Below are 18,841 nucleotides of genomic sequence, written 5' to 3'. Positions count from 1 at the left end.
AGTCAAGCCTCGGTTTTCGACCACAATCCGTTCCAGAAGGCGGTTCGAGAAGCGAATCGGTGAAATTCCGAATCTATTTTACCCATTACAAATAATGGAAAATTTTTTAATCTGTTCCAAGACTAAGCATTTTTTATTTGCATTTTTGTCCAATCGCGCAACTGCAGCGCACCGCCGAACGCGCGACCGTAGCGCGTCGTCGACCGCGCGACTGCACCGCGCTGGTTGCATTATTGTGACAGAGCTGTCGCTGAAATTTAGAAAATATTTTCAAACTCCTGATGTACTTTCCAAAATTCAAGTGGACCTAAGTGCGAAGGGAGCTTAATTTTGTCCGATGGCGCAACTGTAGCGCACCGCCGAACGCACAAACGTAGCGCGTCGCCGACCGCGCAACTGCACCGCGCTGATCGCATTATTGTGACAGAGCCGTCGCTGAAATTTTGAAAATATTTTTAAAATCCTGATGTACTTTCCAAAATTGGACCTCAGTGCGCAGGGAGCTTAATTTAGTTCGATTGCGCAACGGCAGCGCACCGGGCGCTCACTGTCGCATTGCTTTAAGAGCGTCTTTGTGTTCCGAGTTGTAAGATGACGCTGCTCTCAAGCCATGCCCATCTGAAGCAGTTCCTGATCCAGTTCGACTTGTCTATTTCCCTGGCACAATCCTCGTCTTTTTTCTCTAAAACCTTCGCCATGCTGGGTAAAACTTTTGCTAATTAAGCAAATGAGTAGGCAAATGATATGAAAAAAGTAGCGCCAAAATGCTGCCGAAAAAAAGGCGGCTGTTGTCGCAATACTGTTGATTGCTGACTGCCCCCTCCCATATAAAAAAAATTTTCTCAACGGATCTACACGATTCACGAAAATGATACTCCCGACGGAAAAAAACACGGAAATCCGCGGAACCGCGGAAGATTCTCATCCCTGAATTTTAAAGGCCGTTTTCAGGTGAAACTATTTTACGTTCGTGTACATCATGTCTGTAGGTAGATGTGCTAACCAGTTCGCCACCGAACCGCCCTATATTAAATATATTTCCATCAAAAATCTTATGCTCAACCACCATGTAGGCCTTACCTGAGACCATTTCCATCGTCAAAGAAGAAGTATTTGGATTTTGTCTCTCTGAGGTTTAGTTTGTTTTTTTCACCTCGAAGGACAATCTTATCCCAGAGCACCACCTGGTTCAAAGACTGACACAAAAACGCACACAAACACACACACACAAAAATAACATTTTATATTACTACCTGCATACTGTTATGAGCAGGAACAATGTTTAGCAAAATAATTATGCAATTGAATGAATTAGAATTCTCACAGCGGTCCAGTATTTTATCATAACAAACATTCTCCTTACGTACTCCATACATAGTATGTATAGTATTTTAGAATACACCCGTCCCTTTTTTAAGAGACAATATTTATTCTTTTTGATCGGGGGTTCATATAATCAACCTAACTAACAACAGATTAGTTTTTCTGAGATAGGAATTTTTACATCTGTATCGGTCTATCAAGTATATGTATATATGTGTGTGTGTGTGTGCTTGCGTGCGTGTGCAGGTGTGTGTGTGTATACACACACACACACACACACACACACACACACATTTATAAATACATTTACACACACACTCACACACAAACCCAGTGGGCCAAAAAGTATTAAGTCAGCTGCCAATTGTGCAAATATGAGAGATGCCTGTAATTTTCAACACGTACGTAGATACACTTAAAATATGAGACAAAATACTTTTTTTTTTTAAATTCAGAAAATCACATTGTCTGATTTTTAAAGGTTTTATTTGCAAATTATGGTTGAAAATAAGTATTTGTTCAATTACAAACTTCATATCAATACTTTGTTATATACTACCCTTTGTTGGTGATGACAGAGGTCAATCGTTTTCTGTAAGTCTTCACAAGGTTTTCACACATTGTTGCTGGTATTTTGGTCCATTACTCCATGCATATCTCCTCTGAAAGACCCAGCCACGTTTCATCTTCAATGGCCTTGCTGATGGAAGGAGGTTTTCACTCATCATTTCACAATACATGACCCCATTCATTCTTTCCGTCAGTCGTCCTGATCCTCTTGCAGAGAAACAGCCCCAAAGCATGATGTTTCCACCCCCATGCTTCACAGTAGGGTAGCTATAGTGTTCTTTGGATGTAACTCTGCATTCTTTCTCCTCCAGACATGACGAGGTGAATTGTTACCAAAGAGTTCTATTTTTGTATCATCAGACTACATGACCTCCCATTCATGTTCCAGAGGAGGAATGGGAGGTCATATGGTCATGACCTTCTCCCATTCATGATCCAGAGGAGGAATGGCAGAAGGTCATGTGGTCTGATGAGACAAAAATAGACCTTCTCCCATTCATGATCCAGAGGAGAAAACCATGTGGCCCAGCAACAGCCCCTAAACCTGAAGTCTGGAGGAAATCTGTATGGAGGAGTGGGCCAAAATCCCTGCTGCAGTGTGTGCAAATCCGGTCAACAATACAGGAAATGTCTGATCTCTGTAATTGCAAACAAAGGTTTCTGCACCATATTAAATTCTATTCTTCTGATTTATCAATACTTATTTCATGCAATAAAATGAAAATTAATTATTTAAAAATCATACAATTTTCTGGATTTTTGTTTTAGATTCCATCACGCGCAGTTGAAGAATACCTGATAGAAATTACAGACTTCTACATGCTTTGCAAGTGGGAAATGCTGAAGAATCAGAAGAGTATCAAATACTTGTTCTCCCCACTGTGTGTGTATATATACATATATATATATATATATATATATATATATATATATATGTATGTATATACGTATATATACACACTGCTCAAAAAAAATTAAAGGAACACTGAAAACATAAAATTTCAATGGTGAGAAAAAAAAGTTGGATATCTATACTGATATGGACAGTTTAATGTCTCAGGAACAAAAGGATGTCACATCTTTTGATGGAAATAAAAGTTTTCAGCCTACAGAGGGCTCAGTATATAGACACCCCAAAAATCAGAGTGAAAAGATGCTGTGGCAGGCTCATCCATTTTACCTAAATTCAATTTCTGCAACTCAAAATTATTTTCAATATCTTGTGTGGCCCCCACGAACTTGTATGCATGCTTGACAACATCACGGCATGCGATGACGGATGGTGTCTTGTGGGATGTCCTCCCAGATCTGTCTAAGGGCATCAGCAAGCTCCTGTAAAGTCTGAGGAGCAACCTCAGAAGAGGTCTGATGGACCGAATCATTATGTCCCAGAGGTGTTCTATCGGGTTTAGATCAGGTGATTGTGAGGGCCATTCATTTGTGTTAATTTCTTCATCCTCCAGATACTGTCTGCATACTCTTGCCACATGAGGCCGGGCATTGTTATGGATCAGGAAGAATCCAGGACCTACTGCACCAGCGTAGGGTCTGACCATGGGTGAAAGGATTTCATCCCGATACCTAATGGCAGTCAATCTGCCGTTCTCTAGCCTGTAGAGGTCTGTTTGTCCCTCCATGGAAATGCCTCCCCAGACCATCACTGACCCACCACCAAACCGGTCATGCGGAATGATGTTCCAGGCAGCATAGCGCTTTCCTTGGCTTCTCCAGACCCTTTCACGTCTATCACAGGTGCTCAGAGTAAACCTGTGAAAAGCACAGGGCGCCAGTGGCGGACTTGCCAATCGAGCTCCATGGTGCTGAGCAATGAGCACAGGCCACACTACAGGATGTCGTGCCCTGAGGCCACCCTCATGAAGTCTGTTTCAGACTGTTTGGGCAGAGACATTCACACCAGTAGCCTGCTGGAGGTCATTCTGTAGGGCTCGAGCAGTGCTCAACCTGTTCCTCCTTGCACAATGTAGCAGATATCAGTCCTGCTGATGGAATGAGGACCGTCTATGGCCCTGTCCAGCTCCTAGAGTAACTGCCTGTCTCCTGGAATCTCCTCCATGCTCTGGAGATTGTACTGGGAGACATCAAATCTTCTTATAACAGCACGCATGGATGTGCCATCCTGGAGGAGTTAGACAATCTGCGCAACTTCAGGAGGGTTAAGAAATTTAAACAGCTCTTTATTTAACAAAACAAGAGTTCAACGAGCCAACAACTACTGAACTGTAACGATAAAAACATATACAAGTTGCTACACGAAATAAAATATATCAAATAACTACAACATAAACAGTTCACCGCCACACGGCCCCAAGCACCGGCGTGGACTTCCAGGCGTGTGGCGGCGTGGACTTCCATCCCCGGAGGTGGCACTTCTAGCCACGGAGGTGGAAGAGAGCTCCATAGAATAGGACCGGGCGTGCGCAAAAGCCATGTCCGAGCCCCATCCACTGTCCCCGAACAGCCACCCAGCCGAGCGCCGGACCCTGACTTCCAGCCACAGAGGTGAAAGAGAGCTCCATAGAGTAGGACTGGGCGTGCATAAAAGCCATGTCTGAGCCGCATCCACCGTCCCCGGACAGCCACCCGGCCGAGCACCGGCCCCCGATTTCCATCCACAGAGGTGAAAGAGAGCTCCGTAGAGTAGGACCGGGCGTGCGTAAAAGCCATAATAGTTTTTCAAACCTTCTGTGTCACTCCAAATCATTAAATCCTTCAAACTCTTTGTTAGAAAAATTGTATATATATGTTATCATGCGTTCTCTAATGAGTACTTATTCACAATGTTGCTGTTCAGTATGCTTGCTGCTTTGCCTTGCTTATTCTTATCTTGTACAACAGAACAGAAGGATTACGGCTGGGTCAGGGGCGAGATGACGGTTGTGTCAAACAAGATACTGCTGACATCTCAGCGTCCACCAGAACAGATCGTGAAAACAACACGTCAAACGATGCGTCATCAACCTTCACTGATTGTGAAATGTGCAACAGAGCGTTCTATATAATATCCGTTGAGGAAAAGAAAAGAAACCATTGCTTCTAGAGAATGTAGTCAAGCAAAATTGTATATGTATCGACACGCCAAGATCTGGGGAAAAGCTGGTAAAAACCAAAATGTCTTTAAATTTGAGAGGCGACGATGATCTGACTTTAATTGATGCAATTAGAGTCCCCAGAGGTGTTCCTGATTAATAAGAATTAATTGACCAAATTGCAGCAAGATGGGAGTCTTCCATTTGTTGGTGGTGTTCGATAAACAAAAACGTAGACAGGATAAATTACATCCATTACAACGTGCAAAAATTGGGCAAATGGACACAAGCGGGGCTTGAGGCAGTGCATGAACAGCTAGCAACGACTTCCCTAATGGCCTTCCAGAATCGCATTGCTCTTGATATGTTGTTGTCTGAGAAAGGAGGGGTCTGTGCAATGTTCGGAGAACAGTGCTGTACCTTTATCCCCAACAACACCGCCCCTGATGGGAGCCTGACAAAGGCCATTGCAGGCCTGCGATCCCTCAACACGAGGATGAAAGAGCACTCTGGTGTGGACACATCAATGTGGGACGACTGGATGTATGCCTTTGGGAAGTATAAAGCACTTGTGTCCTCAATTATAATATCAGTTGCAGTATTTACTGCTATACTCACCTTGTGTGGATGTTGTTGTATTCCATGTCTGCGTGCTCTGTTTAATCGTCTCATCACTACAGCAATATCGCCCATGGAAGACAAGATGGCCCGGGTATGCCTAATGTCTGAACGCCAGCATGTTGATGATAACGATGAAGATGAAATTTTTGCACTTGAGTTTACAGACTTTTTCCCAGATCTGTGTGTTTCCGAATGATGATGATGCAACATTTATCCTTTTTAGTGTAAACATATTTGTGCTCATACCTGTGATCCGACAACTGAAAATCGAGTGAAGTGGGTGTTTTTGGTGATGTAAAAATTGAGCAAATATGTGATAAACAGGGGGAAATGTTGGAATAATTTTAAGTGAAGCTTTGGCCTGCCAGACCTGGAGGCCTCGACTTTACGAGTTTATCTTTCCTTTTATCTAGGTTCTTCCTTTTTAGTGATAGGGATGTCTTTTGATCCCTGTCAGCCATTTGTATCCTTCCTGTCCTTATGTTGTCTGTGTGTTTTGGTTCCCGTAAGAGGCCTTCACTAACAATGAGCAGGGCTTATTTGCATAGGTGACATGTTCTTTGTTTGATTCACAGGAACTTCATTCCTTTTCATTTAGATGTAGGTTTGGTTCATAGATTGTAGTTTATCAGACCTGTTTTTCTTTGTTAAAGGTTACATACAGTTAGAAGTAGTTGCATAAAAGTTATCCCATATTTACTCAATGTTTGTTTAAGGAACTGCATACCGGTTACCTCACGTTTGCTTAATGTGTGTTGAAGTGTTTAGGACAAGTTACTTATTATTATTATGTGTTAATTTACCAAGTAGATAAAGTTAGCAAAGGTCTAGTTGCATTTGTTCCACAGCAAAGCGGCAATCAACGTGCTTCAAGGTATTTGATCACAGTCGACGACGAGTCAGCCAACTGCGAGGGAAGACGGCTGGGGATGGCCTTTGCGGGGGGTCACGAGCCAACAGCGAAGTGCTAATTCACACCACACTACATTCTTTTGCTAATCAGCGTTGCTACAGACACAATTCCCCCTCCCTTTAGTGTAGCAACGCCTCTGTAACCAGGGCAACCATAACATTAAAAAGAGGGGCACGTGGAGTAAGGACTCAGAACTGATGGAGGTTGTAACTGAGATTGCTTTCTCTATCGTTCTCCTCGTGAGTAAACCTGTTCTGGTTGTCTTCTCCTCTTCATTCCAGCGAGTGATTTAATGTCTAATCGTATTTAGACCCAACATTTAATTGGTCCTTCGAGCCGGATGCCAACACACCTGAGGATTCCAGCGGACGGCAGCAGAGATCCAGAAAGACCGCGCGCGGCAGGACCTCCCTAGGTGGGGTCCTACATCCTTTTCAAGGGCTGGCTGTCTGCTTGTCAGCTGGGATCTAAGTGTTGAAGGCAGTCCGAGGTGCAGAGGTGAAGAGAACCAGAGGGTGAGTTTGTTTTGTTTAAAAGTGTGGTGCGGCCGAGGGCTGTAAAACCCTAGGTGTGTAAGTAGGACAACGGAAGTCCACAGACCCTGCATAACTGAAATTCCGTCTAGGACAGTGGATGTCCAAGTAGTAGGTTGCGGAGCCGCAGAAAAGCTGAAAATGAAATTTCCATCTATAACATCCGTAATACTGAGTGATTGAGAGTGTGAATGGGAATACGTATCACTAGATACAGTATTCCATATTAAAGCAGTGGGGAACACATAACGTGGTTCTGTGGACGCAATAGGCAAGGATTCTCCACCAGAACGCTGGTAGAAGTGAGAATCACCACAGGATCTTTTCGTTATCCCACTGGAAACACCCGACTTTAGAAACCCCTATGGTTTTACAGTTGGGACCAAATTGATTAAAATGGGGAACGGGAAGAGTAAAAATAATATCCGAGATAATCTTAAATGTAAAGATTGGAAAATAATTGAAAGGCAGGATCCCGACCGACTTAAAAACCTCGATAAATGGGTTAAGAAATATAAATTTGAGGGACAACTAAAAACAACCAAATTGATAGAACTTAGAGGCGCCATGAAAGAGAAAACAAAGAGAGACCCTAGAAAGATGAAAAAAGAAGGAGATGAGGACAGCGGCACTTTCTACCAAGATACAGGCAGAGGGTGGAAAGGTCAGAGGGGGCGAGGAGCCACTATTAGAGGAGGCTCCAAGGGCCACGGGAGAGGATTTGTACCTTATAGTGAACGTGAATGTTGGAATTGTGGAGAAAAGGGCCACATGGCGCACAATTGTCCATCAAAATAATTGAGAAGTGGATGATGGTGTGCTTAAGTTGGTTGGAGAACCTAAGATGAGCAGTGTGTGGCAGTAGAGAAAATAAGACGTGTGTGGCAGAAAGTGACTAGAACGGTGGCTTGATAGGATGAAAATAAGAGACAGCAAATGTTGTGTAGAAGACAGTGAAAGATGTTGTATGTGAACATGATGAAAGGGGGCAACAGCAGAGTTGGCCTGCCCTTTGAGAGGGTGAGACTGACAAGCGCGTAGTCGCGGGTCGGGGCTGTGCGCGTACGCCTGTGCTATGCTCGTGTGGGCGGTGGGCCGGCATCATGATTGTTGCAGGAAATGGCCAGCCTGTGACCAATCAACATTGATGCCGCGTCCCCCCCTCGCACGGGGGTGCTATGGCTGTGGGCGAGGCAGGGAAAGTGTGAGTTTCTCAGAGAATGTTTGAAGCAGGGTGATGCTTAAGGAAGATGTGACAGCATTAGCATGAAGGATAAAAGGCACTGATGAAAAAAAAAAAAAAAAAAAAAAAAGGTATTACCAAAACGTCAAAATACGTTTGCGCAGCGTTGTTTGTTGGTATTGTTTGTGATCTGTGCCTCTGCTGTTTTTGTGTTGTCTGTGTGCTGTCAGTGTTATGTGTTAAAAGGATGAAATTGGCTAATATACGTAGGTGCACAAAATAATTTTATCTGATTTGCACCGCAAAACAAAATCAATTTTGAAAAAATAGGAAGTAAAGAAAAGCAAGCAATTTGTTTATTTGCAGAAACTGGTCCACACTGCATTAATGCCTAGCCTTGATGAAACAAAATTTGAGAGATGGAAAGAACTTGCTTTCTGGAATTGGATGAAGAAAAATTATGTAATAACGACATTTCAAAGCTAAATTTAAAATCTGAGAATAAGAGAGCGATTGAGCTAGTTAAAGTTAAGAAACAACAACAATTAACTATTATATTAATTCACTGGCAGTTATTTTGTTGATTTTTTTTCCGATTGGTGGATTGGTTTGTCACTTTGAGAAAGAAAAACTTCCGATGCAAATGGGCAGCAATATTATCTGCCCATACAAATGAACCGATACATATGGGCAGCAATATTGAGCCATGAAGTTGTCACGTGATGTTGACACATGGCTCAACAGGGGGGATGAAAGGGCAGTTCAGTCGGCTTTATACAACATATGGATTTAATTCATATTCAAAACATTTATAAAAAAAAAAAAAAAAAAAACATTGTAGAGCTTGTTTGCTATGTGCTAAACTCAATCCACAGGGTTATAATGCACTGTCCTGTGAATAAAGTTGGCTTTAGGACACTGTAGGTGCCATTCAAATTGCCAACTCCGAAATTTAGAAAAATAAACCATGGGAAAACCAAATAGCAAACAAAAGTCGCTACCCAGACATGAATTAAAATGCAAAGATTGGAAATTAATGGAAGGGTCGACACCGAAAATATAAAATACCTTGACAAATGCATATTTTGGACAGAGGTGGGGGGTTGCATTATGCGACGTGGCGGTGGCGAGGCTCTCCGCACTTCAGTTGCTCCCCCCACCCTTGTTATCAGCTGGGAAGATTGTCATGTCTATGTTGTGGGCCCGTGTGTTTGTTCCTGTGTATGTTTGTCTTTGTGTATCAGTTCGTTATAAAGGTTGGAATTGCGTTAAGTTGGTGCACGAAAGCGGTGTGCTAGACAATGGTTTATCAGATTTGCATTGTTAAATGTAAAAATTAGAAATTATAGAATAATATGAGGGTTGTGGGCAGAAACTCGTCCGACGAGGAGAGTGCCCAACCCTCATAAATATGTGAGAGTAAGAGAAAACATACATTGTAGAACTGGATAAAATTAGGTTAATGATTAGAAATCAATGGTGTTATTATTGTTCTCTAATCCCCTGCATTGCAAATGTCTTCTTGATGCAGATAGGTTAACAGGCTAGGACTTTAGTGAGGAGATAATTTATCAATTGATGGGGGTTAGTAATTGTCCAAATTCTAGTAACATGTTTTGAGGGACCACAGCAACAACATTATATTTAATTTGCAGGCCATTATTTAGTATATGACAGTGTCTAGCTAAGTAGACTGTTCTATCAAAAAAATGTGAGAGTGAAGGAGGAGTTTTGATTTGTAATCTGACATTTGGGTCCCATTTTGAAGAGTCTCTGCAGGAGCATAGATTGTTTTTGTTTGTTTTTAAAGATATATTTAACAGTTTATCTCAGTGCAGTAAGGATACAGCAATTTTGCAAGACTTAGAATTAAAAAATTAAAAAGCAAAATTACATTCTCATTTTCCCAGATGAGATGAAAATTGAAAGATACGGAAGACAAAGAAAAGATAAAAAAGAACTTGCTGTTGCACAGACAGGAAAATGATGACACAGTGTCAGCGCGAGCTCGCTTAAGAATCGCAGCCAAGAATGTGATGAATGAAGATGAGAAAAATGGTCAAATTACAAAAACAGATGTTGTGGCACAGCAAAGCAAACCATCCTTTCCGTCTTTGTACCCCAAATTAAACAACTCATTGCTTCCTATAATTTGAGAGGTGATGGAGTGCAACAGGTTTTCATGGCATCCTTAACCAAACATTGGGCAAGCGTTAAAGGCACCTGGAGTCCTTTTAATCTCCAGGGCCGTCCATTGGAATATAACGGGGTGCCATTACAAATACAAATTGACCAACTATTGGGCAGGATAAAAATAAAATTTCCAACGTAGAGCAAATTACACAGACATTCGCCGAACTAAACAAAAACAAGATAAGTTGTTTGAAGACTTTAGACACAGACCAGAAAGAGTGTTCAACTGATGTCTATGATCAACAACTCAAAAATGCTCTACATGCAAATTTGCGGCCAGTATTATGTCAACAACGAATAAATTCGACAAATTTTTTCCCTATAAAATGGTGCCGTTTGGGTTTGAAGTACATAGTCGCTTCAAAGGAGGAAAAGCATGATTTAAGATACGCGATTGATCAATGGTGTAGTCATGGCTTCTTTTGGAGGGCCAGTATGACTGTCATACCCGAGTAGATGTGTGAGCGCCTCATATTGTGGGAGCTGCAAAACAAGCTGACGAGTAACTCGCTTTCAAATCAGACAAATACAAACTGGTCTAATTTTTAAACTTACATTACTAAAAGGGAAGATTTACAGTTCGAGTAATGACATGAATATGAAGCACAATTTGACACCTGTGCCTTATACAAAGGTAAAGTAGGATTAGGAATTGCTTGCACTATAATTACAAATTAGTTAACACCTGTGTGATTGAGTGATTGATTGAGTGAGTGAGTGAGTGAGTGAGTGAGTGAGTGAGTGAGTGAGTGAGTGAGTGAGTGAGTGAGTGAGTGAGTGAGTGAGTGAGTGAGTGAGTGAGTGAGTGAGTGAGTGAGTGAGTGAGTGAGTGAGTGAGTGAGTGAGTGAGTGAGTGAGTGACTTTTCTGTCGCCTGCACGTCATCTTTCTTGCATGGCTACGTTGCTGTCTCAGCCGCATCTGACCGTTGAAAGATGCACGACACTCAATCCTGCCACTCTCATTCCCCTTCCTGACGACGGCAAATTCCATGATTGTGTCGATGCTGCCCAAAAGATTGCAAAGGCTCGGCCTGATTTGGAAGATACGCCTCTGCCAGATGGTCATGTGTATTTTGTTGATGGGTCTTCTAATAAAAATGAATCTGGTGTGACCCTTACTGGCTATGCCATCATTACTCCCGACGAAGTCTTGGAGGCTGCTAAACTGCCATCCTATATGTCAGCACAGGCCGCTGAGCTCATTGCTTTGACTGGGGCCTGCAAATTGTTTGCAAACAAGTCCGTCACTATCTGGACTGATGGTCAGTATGCTTTTGCTACAGTGCACGTTTTTGCTCAGCAGTGGAGCAACCGTGGCATGATAACTTCTACAGGGAAGCCCGTCACCCATTCCACATTACTAACTCAACTTTTGGACGCTGTCCAGCTACCTTTAAAGGTGGCGGTTTGCAAATGTGCTGCTCACATTGCAAGATCTGATCCTGTTTCTCTTGGTAATGCTTTTGCTGACAAATCCGCTGAGGCCGCTGCAGAAGGCCTGCTCCATGTCCTCTCGTCTCTCACAGATCATGATTCGATGTCACACATCTCCCCCGATGTGTTGCTTGACATGCAGTCTCAGAGCCCCTCCCAGGAACGACTCTCTTGGGAAAAGCGGGGTGCAACTAAAAACACTGATGGTCTTTTTGTGTGACCTTTGGGCAAACCTGTCTTGCCTCGTAACTTGTTCAAATGGGCTGCTATTTCGAGTCATGGGGTCACCCATGTCTCGACGGGGGGGTATGGTGAAACAAGTTGAAGCTATTTATACGACATACGGTTTTGCAGCTTTTTCACAAGGCAATTTAAGACCTCAGAGAGGAAAGTTCCCGACTCCATTGTATCCGGTTCAGACAATATATATGGTTTATATCCAATTACATAAATGTGAAGGGAAAGAATATTGTTTTTTCTGCATTTGTTTGTTTTCTGCATTTATCTCATTGTAAAAAGGTGAGTAAGTACGGAAGGTGAGCAAAGTCTGGTAATAGTGCCTGATCCTGGTGCCAAGATCCAGGGTTGACACGAAAGCTAGCAGAAGCCAATTTCCAAAACACCAACCCGAAGCTCAGGGTGTTGACTCTGAGGAGATCCAAAACATGAGCATTAGAGAGTCATTCGTAAAGTGCTTTAATCGGGCTGTAGCCTGCGCAAAGTCTACCATGTGCTTTTGGTTGCTTTTGTTGGTTTGTGTTATTGTTATATATATATATATATATATATATATATATATATATATATATATATATATATATATATATATATTTATTTGTATGGATAGAGTACCATGAGCCTCGAACATTCTTCTCCCAGGCAACTACCAACGCTGATTCTAATCAATATGGCTCATGGGAAAAAATTGCTAGACATAAGCGCAACACAAAATCCCCTTTCGATCGTGTTGTTTGTACACCAGAAACCGTCCGCGTTCCAACTTGCGTACCATGGCTTTTGTCTTGGACTTACAATAACTCAATGTTTACTGTGGCTCCTAATACATCTTCTTCTATTATTTTACCGATGAAAAGTTTGAAAGGTTTTCGAAATGGTCACCCCACTACTGGGGATATATGGCTCGGATATTGGTGGTATTTAACTGGTCACCCAGTTAGCACCGACTGGGGCACCCTTGTCACCACACAAACGCAAGATTTTTGGCCCTCTGGTACCAGTGAAGAGGCTGTGTTCTTTGCTAAACGAGTAACTTTGAAAAATCAGGGCACAAGCCTTCTTTTGACTCTTACACTCCCTGATGGTCAAATCCGTCCTCCAAATGCCACTTTGTTTAACACTTCTTGTTGGGGTTTTCAACTGTGGGCTTGGTTCTCTGGAATTGATCCTCACTTTCCTATTGCTATTTGCATTAACAAAACAATGTTGATCGCAGACCGTCCCGTTACAAATAATTACACCTTGTCAGCAGGAGCAAAAATCACAAGTATGCTCCTCACTGATATAGACAGCTATTTTGTAGCCTCCACAGGAATAAGCGGTCAAACCAACAACTGGCTTCTTATGGCTGAGCAAGCCGCAAAAATGGCCAACACCAGTTGCATTGCATGTATGGGTCCAAGACCTCTTTTGAAAATCATACCTGCAAATATAGTTCCTAAGTGTGCTGTTGTTTTAATGTTAAACTCATCCATTTCACCCACTCATGATTGTTTTAAATGGGATAAGGTTTACCCTGTTGCCTCTATGACAAAATATAAACCCCTTTTTTTGTCCGATGTAGCTAAGGGTAATTTTACATGCATTAGATTACCTGGTACTGGTGAGAAGCTCGGCGCCCTACCCACTCCATGGTGTGGGTCCATGACCAATGTCACTGCCCCTTTTTTGCCCATTGCTCATAGTGATATTTGGTTTTGGTGTAATAGTAACAAACTTTATGATAGGTGTCCTTTAAACAGCTCTGGAATTTGCGCTTTGGTAACCTTATTGTTTCCTGTTCATTTGATACCAATGTCCTCTTATGATCTAACATCTTTTGCTAAGTCCGTAGTGCCCGAATACTGGCCGAGAACGAAGCGAAACGCCGAATGGCAGGGCGCAGCTAATCCAATTTACATAGACGCCATTGGTGTTCCTAGAGGAGTACCGGATGAGTATAAGCTGGTGAATCAGATAGCAGCTGGTTTTGAATCCGCCCTGTGTTGGTGGTGTACTCTTAACAAAAATGTTGACAGGATTAACTACATCCACTACAACGTGCAGAGGCTTGGAAACTGGACCAAGGTGGGTTTCAAGGCGGTCCACTCCCAACTGGCCGCTACTTCCCTCATGGCTTTCCAGAATCGAATGGCCCTTGACATGCTACTCTCAAAAGAAGGCGGTGTCTGCGCCATGTTTGGTGAGCAATGTTGCACATTTATTCCAAATAATACTGCAGCCGACGGAAGCCTGTCCCGGGCCCTTGAGGGTCTGCGGACCTTGAATGGGAGGATGAAGGAACACAGTGGGGTGAACACGGAGGTTTCGACCGACTGGTTGAACGTGTTCGGAAAGTACCGCACCCTGGTTTCCTCGGTCCTGGTCTCCATTGCTGTTTTCTCTGCCATTTTGACCCTGTGTGGATGTTGTTGCATTCCTTGTCTCTGATCCTTAATTAATAGGCTAATTACAACTGCTATCTCTCCACCAGCTGAGACTTTTCCGTTACTCCAAAGGGATGACCTTTCGATCGACGGGAGTTCTTTCTCTAGTGACGACTCTGTCAGCGAATCTATTGTGGTAAACCTGTCCGATTTGTTTCCTGACTCTGGCTTTGACGATTAAGACTCAATTTCCTCCCAAGTGTAAGTTAGTTCTTGCGAAATGTGATCCCTTGGCTGAAAATCTTTTGAAGTGGCCATATGGGTGATAAATTAGTCCCCGAGAACTTATGATAAACAGGGGGGAATTGTTAGAAAAATTGTATATCTATATATGTTATCATGCGTTCTCTAATGAGTACTTATTCACAATGTTGCTGTTCAGTATGCTTGCTGCTTTGCCTTGCTTATTCTTATCTTGTACAACAGAACAGAAGGATTACGGCTGGGTCAGGTTGTGACGGTTGTGTCAAACAAGATACTGCTTACATCTCAGCGTCCACCAGAACGGATCGTGAAAACAACACGTCAAACGATGCGTCATCAACCTTCTGATCTTCCTTAAAGAACATCACCTTCTCTTTTTATCTCTCGGAATATTGCTTAAACTGTTTTGCTGATATAGCCATATCTGCACGCAACACTTTGTGCGTCACTTTTTGTTTCTTTTCTTACGAGACGAAGCCACAATCTCTTCCCCCCCCCCCCCCCCCCCAAGGGCTAATCGTCTCACACTGTGAGTAGGGCATTCCAAATAAAAAGAGCGAGGAGTGTAAACAGATTTTTAGTGTGTAGTCAGATTGTAGAAAGCAATCTGTATCGCACTCCTCGCGAGAAAAATCAATATTCTGCCTCACTTGTTTTTTGTCTTCTGATCCTTTTCTCTTATTCAGATATTCAGTTAGCACTTTGAACCCAACACTCTTCATCCTCCGTGTCACTTACAAACAAAGCCGCTCATGATGCTGGTAGTACATGGGGCCCTTCGTCATCTTCGTCATCCCGTGATCGAATTGTCCTTTATGTAAACAACCTTGAAATTCAAATTACTGTAATCTCTTGCTACATCGCGGTTCGTTTATCGCGGTTTCATGTTTTGTTTTGTTTTTGTGAAAAAAACTTATAGTCCGAAAAATACGGTAAGTACAAATGTGTACTTATTTCCTTTGTGGTACAATACATCTTTTCAATAGCATAAAATGAACCAATTATTTCCGTGGCGTATATGTATTACTGTACTACTATGATATTTGGGCTTGGGCCATGTTTTCCTGCTCGTAATGCATTGTACTTTGTATTAAACTTTTGAGTGAATATTGATGGTCAGTACTTTTCCAAGTATTGAGGGAATTGTTTGGCACTGCTGGACCAAAAATGACCCTCAAGGATGGACATGAGAGCTTCAGATACAATTTTCTATGCTGTTTTATGCAGCACATGTTAATTGCAATGCAATATATTTTAACGCATGCTTGTGTAACATGCCTGTCTAGAGATAAAAGGATGACATTTTGTCTCTCTTGCTCTCAAAAGTTTGGTCTCAAAACTTCTTGGTGCTTCAGCTTGCCCCCTATCTCGTTTCTAAAAATGCCTCTGTACAATTCGCAACACTACGTTACTCTCATTACATTCTGCTGAAAGACCTTCCTGACAAAGCAAGCCAAAGCAATCAACAAGCTTTGCGCCTGAAGGATAGGAAAACCACCCTATGTAATCCTGATGAGGTTCCGAGATGTACAAGAACCTGACCAAGTCCTGCATAATGATGTCCAGACTCTTCCTGTCAGCTGCTGTGATGCTGTTTTCCCAGCAGACCACTGCAGAGAAAATGGCAGAGGCCACCACAGTCATAGAAGGGCTTAAGGAGTGCCCCCTGCACCTCAAAAGACCTCAGCCTTCTGAGTCGTTAGTCTACTCTGTAAACCTTTTTTCATTGTGGTGGTAGCGCCACCTACTGGCTAAAGGAAATCCATGCTTTTATCTTTAAGATGCACCATTACAACATTCATTTCCTGTAGCCAGTAGGTGGCATTACCACTGAGATGAAAATAAGTTCTCAGATGTCTTCAGGATTAAACAAGAGTCATAGGCGCGACCTGGCTGCCACACTTCAGTCAGCCTGTCCCAAGGAAGTTGTGGCTACTTATGTAGTTAACCATCACTAGAATGTGAATGTGTGAGCGTATCAATAACACATCTAGTGTGAGCGCTTTGAGTCTTAGCTCATATTGAAAATCACCATATAAATCCAGTGCATTATGATTATTATTATTATTATTAAACTCCCCTCCGTGAGTTGTCACCTTATTGTAGTGGAGAGGTTTGCGTGTCCTAATGATCCTAGGAGCCAAGTTGTCTGGGGCTTCATGCACCTGGCAGGGTCACCCATGTTAAAAGGGTCCTAGGTGAGGTGCCAGACTAAGCACGGCTCACAAGAACCCCTTATGAAGAATACAATAAATGGATTTTGTTTCCCCTCGCTCGGACGCGGGTGACCATTAACATTAACTCAGGAGCACAATATATAAAACATTTTAACCTACAAAACAAGAATGAATAAAGCAATTTGTGCTCAAAATGAGGCAGCATGACCATATCCACGGCTGCAGGTAGTATTAGCTCTTCTGCAATGGTGTGTTTTTTTCTTGCACTGAGCAATTTGGTATGGTGCTTTAGATGATGCTTACAGTTCTTGCTGATTGACTGAGGTAGCATTCACAAAGTGGGATGATTGTTGGCAATATTCAGCCCGTTTTCACTGAAAAACCTCAAGCATCTAATCAGCGTGATTGGAGTGCAATGACTTTATAAGTGCCGCCTTAATTTATTTAGCTTCATACTGACCGCTGCCAACATTGTAAGGCACAGTAAACACACCGGTCTTTCCACATCTCCCATCGTAGTCACACTGAAGCCGAGCGCTACGTACGCTTCGTCATATTTTCTTGTCTTAGCTTTCGTGTGACTCTCAATTGTCTTATCTCCGTCTCTCTCCACCGTTCTTTTCAACCCTGTTCAATAGTTTTCCATGGTGTCCCACTGCACTTTTTATCGCCTGCTCTGTACTGTGTGCGTATGTTCCGTGCGCTCTACACTGTAGAGCGACTACTCCTTGCGCACACTCTTACAGTGATAGTCACTCCCACCTACTACAGTGGATGTCTAATTACCCTTTAATCTAGTACAGCCAAAAGAAAAGCATGTTCCCTGGTGTCACACGTGCCCCCCCAGGGGGGCGCATCCCACTATTTGAGAAGCACTGCTGTACAGAACTTGGATAGCAAAGTACATTTATTGTTACTTCAAAGTAACTCAAAATACAACAGTGAATGTGTAAAATGCTGGCAACAAAAGTGAGTACACCCCAACTGAAAATCCCAAATGTCAATATTATGTGTGGCCACCATTATTTTCCAGCACCACCGTAACCCTTTTAGGGATGGAGTTCACAGGTCGCCGCTGGACTCCTCTTCCACTCTTCCATGATGACATCATGGAGCTGGTGGATGTTGGAGACCTTGCGCTCCTCCACCTTCCATTTGAGGATGCCCCACAGATGTTCAATAGGTATGGGGACATGTTTGACCGGTCCATCACCTTCACCCTCAGTTTCTTTAGGAAGGCAGTGGTCATCTTGGAGGTGTGTTTGGGGTCGTTATCGTGTTGGAATACTGCTCCGCGGCACAGTTTATGGAGGGAGGGGATCATGCTTTGCTTCAGTATTCCACAGTACATGTTGGCATTCATTATTCCCTCAATGAACTGTAGCTCCCCAGTGCCAGCAGCACTCATACAGCCCCAGACCATGACACTCCCACCACCATGCTTAACTGTAGGCAAGACACACTTGTCTTTGTACTCTTCACCTGGTTACCGCCACACACGCTGGACACCATCTGAACCAAATATGTTTATCTTGGTCTCATCAGACCACAGGACATGGTTCCAGTAGCCCATATCCTTAGTCTGCTTGTCTTCAGCAAAACATTTGCGAGCTTCTTTGTGCTTCTTTTTTAGAAGAGGCTTTTTCCTGGGACGACAGCCATGCAGACCAATTGAATGCAGTGTGCGGCGTATGGTCTGAGCACTGACGGACTGACCCCCCCACCCCTTCGACCTCTACAGCAATGCTGGCAGCACTCATACGCCTGTTTTCCAAAGCCAACTTCTGAATATGACGCTGAGCGCGCGCACTGAACTTCTTTGGTCGTCCATGGCAAGGCCTGTTTTGAATCGAACTCCTCTTAAACCGCTGAGTGGTCTTAGCCACCGTGCTACAGCTCAGTTTCAGGGTGTTGGCAATCTTCTTATAGCCTAGGCCATCTTTATGTAGAGCAATAATTCTTTTTTTAGATCCTCAGAG

General features: G+C 42.9%; 1 protein-coding gene across 2 annotated transcripts in view; it reads right to left on the bottom strand.

Annotated features, from left to right (window-relative positions):
* Window positions 1-18,841, bottom strand: part of spcs3 (signal peptidase complex subunit 3) — a 60,681-nt gene that overhangs the window by 4,650 nt on the left and 37,190 nt on the right. For both annotated transcript variants that reach the window (XM_088372340.1, XM_088372341.1), the window contains exon 4: window positions 1,081-1,196. In XM_088372340.1, the coding sequence (XP_088228466.1) occupies window positions 1,081-1,196 (116 nt within the window). The remainder of the gene's footprint in view (window positions 1-1,080; window positions 1,197-18,841) is intronic.

Source organism: Syngnathus floridae, chromosome 4, assembly GCF_059516105.1.
Source record: "Syngnathus floridae isolate MCC-2025c chromosome 4, RoL_Sflo_1.0, whole genome shotgun sequence".
Lineage (NCBI taxonomy): Eukaryota > Metazoa > Chordata > Actinopteri > Syngnathiformes > Syngnathidae > Syngnathus > Syngnathus floridae.
This window is presented reverse-complemented; position numbering and strand designations above follow the sequence as displayed.